Source organism: Myotis davidii, unplaced genomic scaffold (genome assembly GCF_000327345.1).
Source record: "Myotis davidii unplaced genomic scaffold, ASM32734v1 scaffold235, whole genome shotgun sequence".
NCBI lineage: Eukaryota > Metazoa > Chordata > Mammalia > Chiroptera > Vespertilionidae > Myotis > Myotis davidii.
In genome coordinates this window covers 2,081,654-2,088,204 of record NW_006287462.1, presented here as the reverse complement: position 1 = coordinate 2,088,204, position 6,551 = coordinate 2,081,654, and the positions used below count along the sequence as shown (strand labels likewise).

The 6,551-nt window shown below is 40.5% G+C and overlaps 1 protein-coding gene across 1 annotated transcript in view; it reads right to left on the bottom strand.

Moving 5' to 3' along the window:
- The window catches only part of NWD2 (NACHT and WD repeat domain containing 2), an 87,412-nt gene extending 82,428 nt beyond the window's left edge, over positions 1 to 4,984 (bottom strand). The window contains exons 1-2 of the mRNA XM_006759334.2: positions 4,915 to 4,984; positions 3,513 to 3,601 (exon numbers count right to left, since the gene is read on the bottom strand). Coding sequence (XP_006759397.1) covers positions 3,513 to 3,601; positions 4,915 to 4,984 — 159 coding nt within the window. The remainder of the gene's footprint in view (positions 1 to 3,512; positions 3,602 to 4,914) is intronic.
- Positions 4,985 to 6,551: the final 1,567 nt, after the last annotated feature.

The window sequence follows — 6,551 nt, the reverse complement described above, 5'->3', positions numbered from 1 at the left end:
TTCTTTCCATTCAGCTGTTTCCATCTCCAAGCAGTCAGCCTACATATTTATTACACACAGAATTGAAGTTCACGTAACCAGAGAGTCTGGAGCATTTTCATTAAGTATCTTAGTTGGAAAGTAAAAAGGACCTACTAGAAAACAGACTGCCACATACACATATAGATAAAAGTCTGTGGCCTTGCTTAAAATGTAACTCCATATCCTATCCTAGTTAATTTAAGAAAGATTTCACTAAATGGCCTACTATATGCCAGATACTTGACTAATCATTGGGATAAGATGAATAAGACACATCCAGCCATGAGAACTTTTCGATCTTACAGACAGGTGATGGAAAAATTGATCTAACCAGGTGTCTCATTATCTCCCCTGCTTGCTCTAGTCCATGCCATGGCCATTTCTTACCTGATCATCTTCCTACTTCTACCAATCTTCCCCACCCCATTCTTGCTCCTCACAGAGCTTGCGTGACTCTTAACCGTAAATCATATCATGCCACTCTTTTCTTTCTTACTCAGTAAAATTCTAAGTCCTTAATCTTGGCCCATAAGGTCCCATATGATCTGACTTTGATGCCATTTGCTACAATAATGTAGCTTACTCCACTCTGCGCTTGGCTTTCTTACTGTTCCTAGAATATTCTAAACATGCTCACCCCTCAGGCCCTGTTGCCTACACCCACCACCTTCCTCCCTAATGTCTCCGTGACTTGCTCTATCACTATCTACAGATCTCTGCTCAAAGGTAGTTTTATTAGAGTCCTTCTCTGGTAAACCTTACCCCCCTTATCATAATGGCTTTACTTTTCTTAGAAATATTGACTGGGGAAAAAAAGCATCTATTACCACTGGAACTTATTTGTTGTTTGCCTCTTCTAACAATATTGGTTTGCTCTTGTATTTCCAACACTTGCAATGTTGACTGCCATGTGGTCAAGGGTCAACAAATACGTCTTGAATGAACTGGATGAATGGCCGGGAGTTATGCATAGGATTTTAGGGGAGCAATGAGAAAATGTAAGTCATATTTTGGGAGGGACGGGAGATCAGAGAAGTCCTCCATACACAAGTAATATTGGGCTGTGGCTTCCTCCATTCACATTCTCATGCAGGCATTCATTCATTCATTCAACACATTCTTATGGAGTTTTCCTCTATGATAGGAACTATTCTAGGACCAGGAATATGGGTGTCACAAAGGCAGACAAGTCCCTGTTCTTGTGGAACTTACACTCTAAAGGGAGAAAGACAACAAGTAAGCCAATGCATGAGTAAATAAGAAAAACATCCAATATTGACACATGCAATGCAAAGAACTAAAACAAGACGACGTAAAAGAATGCCTAAGTGGTTACTTTAGATGGGGTCATTAGGGCAGTGACATTTCAGTGAGACCTGAAGGACAATAGGAAGATGAGCTGTTGAGCCATTCCTAAAGGGAGAGAACATCAAGGGCAGAATCCGTAAGTGGGAATGGGCTTGAAGTGTTCAAGGAACCAGATGGAGGACACGTAGCTGCAGGGCAGCGGGCAAGAGAAGAGGGCATGACTTAAGATCAGATAGGAAGAGTATTAGGAGTAAATAGACTTGGGAGGTGAAACAAGGGAAGAGCCAGATCGAAAAACATTGTAGGTGGCAAGGTGCATGAAATAGATTGGGATGGTTGAGTAACTCGAGGAAATTCATTTCTCCTGGGTTCAGTGCACAGCCAGTACGGATTCTAGACTACTGTGTGGGTAAATTGGTTAGGTTTTTTTTTCCATGAAGCTCTGGCACCATATTTTGTTGCAGTTGGAAAGAGAACCATCTTTCTAGAAAACATACCTTCATGGAGATCAATAATCAATCTACCAGAAAAGACCATACCAAGATGTATATTCTTAGAAGGTTCAGTTATTATATTATTTGAGCTCTTGTTAAGCTTAGAAGCTGGGAAGCCAATGCAACCTTGCATATTTTAATCTAAACAGAACCTCAAATCTGCAAGCTGTCACCACCTCCATTTTAGATGCTTAACTGAAGGACTGGCAGGTTAAGTCACTCAGTGTAGACAGTTGGGGCTCAGTTCCTCTTCTGCTCTGCCCACCGCTGTTTGCACTGCTGTCCAGCATCTCATCAAGTGATTCATTGAACCTGCCTCAAATGATACTTGCTATCCATTTACCCTATGAATCTTGTTTACTACAATTTTTCCTTTGGTGTTATCTGTCTTCTCCTGTGCCTGCCTGTGATTTAGAAAATGTATTTCTCTACTTTCCTCCTCAGCTAGTCCTAATCAATACCATGTCTTATGGAAGGTGTTCTGTAGCTCAAAGACTTCCTCCCTCTACTGACAAAAATGACACAAACCCAAACTCCCTCAATGATGGGATTACTATACTTGCACACATTTCTTCCTCAATAGTAACGGAGTCCCCAAGGTTGTCCGAGTCTTTAGGAATCTTGGCAGGTCAACATTTTTGTTATAGTTGCAATCCTGTTATCAGCAGAAACAGATTCCTTAAAGAAAGTAATGCTAAACTCACAACAAGAAATCTAATTTAGGTTCACAAGTATCAAGCAAACGGTAACTACTCAATATGTATGTCAGTGCCCGGTGGCTGACGAATTACTAGTATGTATTGAAATTGAAGTAATCTGAGACTATTACTTTATGCAACATAACAGAAGGCATCCTGAGGTCTAACGATAAAATATATATCCAGGAGGAAATAAATGAAGGGTGAAATCTTCTTCCACGAACAATGGCGCACCACAAACCTCAAGTACATATTCCTCACTTAACAATGTAAATACATAGTTAAGACCTAGCACAAGAGAATTAAGATTTCCATTGTCAATGAGGTTGAAAAAAAGTCTGTCTAAATGTTATCTGTTGCAGGAGTCATTTATTTTTTCAATTTTTGGATGTCCAAGAGAGACCCAAGTTTTCAAGTACTTTTCTATTCGGTGGCCACATCAATGATGTCCACAAATGCCAGGGTTTTCATAACGTTAGCAATGATATGTGCAGTTACTGTCTCTTGCCAGTGTTTTCATAAAGTTTAGCAGTTACATTTTTTTTGTAAATGGCAAATTCCTGAAATGTGGAAGGCAAGACAGAAGGCAGGGACTGGTTAGACTGTTGAAAGGAAATACCTGTGAGAAAGTTGGTCCCAATTTTCAGATGCTAAACATTTTTAGAGACCAGAGCTCAAAGGCAGGTGCTCAACAACCTTCACATTTTTCATAATAATGTAAATTGCCAAAAAGCACATAAACGTGGTTAGAAGAAAAAGACAAGCCAATAACAGGCAGGGTCCAAGAAACAGCACAGAAGGGCAAAACATGGGAAATGACTAAATATTGTATCTCGATTGTCCAGTGTTTCTTTTTACCCACACTTATAGGAATCACATTTTTCAGGGCTTAAAATTAGTCTTTTCTAGCACCCACATTGTGACAAGAAACAAATACAAACATTAGTTATTTAGCTGACATAATTAAGAATGAAAATAACATCAGAGTTACCTGAAATTCTAATCCATAATTTTCTCTGCAGAATTCTCTCAATTTAGGATACACATTTTCTCTTAGTGCCTGTCTTTCTGCTCCCGTGTCTGTAGTAGAAAGAAAACAACAACACACAGAAAGTGAATTATGTCCACATATATATATTTCTGGGAAAAATAAAGCTTACAAATAAACATCAACAATAGTATGATCAAGCTGGGGTGCCGCATTGTGAAATAATGGGATATTTTACTGGGTGGGGGGGACCTGCTCTTCACCGAGCAGGAGGAGCAGAGACCCCCAACCAGGCACCCACAAGAAGCCCGCAGTACGGATGGGAGCCCCACTGCTCACTTCTGCGTGTGCTGGCAGAGCTGAGAATTCACAGTTGATCTTTTTTATTTTTTTAATTCCTCACCCAAGGACATGGGTGATAGGGAGAGAGGGAGAGAGAAACATCGATGTGAGAGTGAAACTTCAACTGGCAGCCTTCCATATGGGAATGGAACCAATGACCTTTCAGTGCATGGGATGATGCTCCACACCAGCCAGGGCCACAGATGATTCTTTATGCCCAGGTAGACCCTCACAAGGAACTCTTAAATAGCCATGGCTCCACTGTCTTTGGACAAGGTAGAAGGAAAAATTCCAGGGCTATCAGGTGTTTTAGCCCCAATAAGTATAACTTTCAGAACACACACATACACACAGATTACTCTAGTTTCTGACTTCCAGGAAATCCAGACTCTATCACCATGTCCTATCGTATTTAGACATACTATGACTTTTACAGAATTTGGGACAGCATCCATGCAATCAGCACTATAATTAGGAAAGGCAAATTGTGGGAGCCAACACCCCAAACTAGCAGATTCTACAAACTGTACAACCGATCAACCAGCGTTAAACCGAGTAATGTCTCCCACCTTAGATGTAGGGACTTCTGTTATATCAGAGAGGGGATTGTTTTACAGGTGCCACATTATGTAACAGCTTTGAAATAAAATGTTTTTTATTTTCCATGTCATCAAAAATGAAAGAAGGAGCAGAGAACCCAAAACCAGAAGACCCACGGACTGTGTGTGCCCTCCATGGTGACTATTTGGCACAGAAAGGGATTCCACAGCCAGGGCTGGACCATGCTCCGCATGGAAGACGACACGAAGATTCTTACAGCAGAGAGGTGGTTCCTCACCCAACAACCTTCAGTGCAAGCTGAGACATGGAGCTTTGAAAAATGAGGTTAATGTGTTATCTCATGAAAAGTACCATTTTCTCAATATACCTCAATCCCAGCCAAACAAGGAAACATTTGCCTACCACCTTTATAGCTGAGGAACCAATTTAAAAGAATTTCCTTATTATTCTTAAGCAGACCAGTCCAAGCAAACGTGGCCATCTGCTGTGTTGACCTGCTTACTTTCCTGCTGTTCTGAAGCCTGTTTTGAGATGTAAATAACCAATCTCCAGAGTCTGCAATGCAGCTGCATCCTGACAGGGTGTCGGGAACCAGTGTTTACACTGAAACGGAAGATTCAATACAAGGTCTTCCAGGGTTCCCTATGATCCAAGTGAAGGGGGTCTTTCCAACAGCAGCTCCCCCATGGGCCTACATCCAAAGGAAAACAGGCATCCCAAGCTGAGGACTGTACATTTGCACAGTGCCCGCATGCTGTGATGGCACTGGTGGAGGCAGTATATTCAAGTTTTAAAAAAAATTTTGTTTGATTTTCGAAAGAGAGAAAGGAAAGGTAGAGAGAGGGGGTGGGAGAGAGAGAGAAAGAAACATCAATTTGTTGCTTCCACTTATTTATGTATTCACTGGCAGCAGCTTATATGTGCCCTGACTGGGGATTGAACCCGTAACCTTTGGCATATCAAGATGACGCACTAACTAACTGAGCTACCAAAACAGGGCCTTAAGCTTTTATGACTTTATATAATTTAGATAATCTTGGGATCAGACGCCCATCCTCCCTCAGCCTATTTTAAGTGATGAAAACACCTCACAATAAAGCTGACAGTATTCAAACATCCTCTCTCAAAGGCTACAGGTGTTTAAACCCAAAATAACAAAACAGAACAAAAAATCACTATAAAAATAAACACAATCAGATGTGGAAGTTGGGAATATATTAAACAAGGACTATTGTTAAGATATTCTTTCTAAAAGTGTCAAAATAGTACATAGAAGAATATGAAATAAGAAACAGAAATTATTTGCTTCTTAAATTTTTTAAATATATTGTATTGATTTTTTTTCAGAGAGGAAGGGAGAGAGATAGAGAGTTAGAAACATCGATGAGAGAGAAACATCAATCAACTGCCTCCTGCACACCCCCTACTGCGGATGTGCCCACAACTAAGGTGCATGCCCTTGACCGAATCGAACCTGGGACCCTTCAGTCCACAGGCTGATGCTCTCTATCCACTGAGCCAAACGGGTTAGGGCTGCTTCTTAAATTTTTTTATTGTAACTCTTACCACTAGATACTGAGACCTGAATGTTCAATAATCAGGAGGTAAGACAAATACAGTATGTAGTTAATGACTTTACTGAGAGCTTAGAGTCTACTTGTGTGCTAAGTATTTCTACGTGCATTATCTTTGTCACTTCTGAAAACAACCCTATGATAAAGGTAAAACTGTTCTTCCTTTTTTTTTGTAAGAGGAAATAGCAAAATTGAGTAGTTAAGAGACTTACCTGAGGTCATCTGACCACTAAGTTAGAGAATCTGGATTTGAATCTAAAGAGTCCTGTCATCGGTTGCTCTAACCATGGAAAATATGCAACTGTGCAAAGAATCAGTCTTTGAAAATGATACATGTGGTAACTTCATAGAATGGTTGAGGGATGCTGGAGTCCTAACATTTATGAAATGAACAAAACCCACCACTGAATTAACCTTAATGGGTGCATCTCTTTTTATAATACACCCAGCCACAGCCAACTCATCAATAAGTTGTCTTTCTCCATCTATCTCCAAACAAATTTAGAATCAGTCTACTTCTCTGCACCTCGGGTGCAAGCCAAACTCTTCTCCCATCTGGACTCTC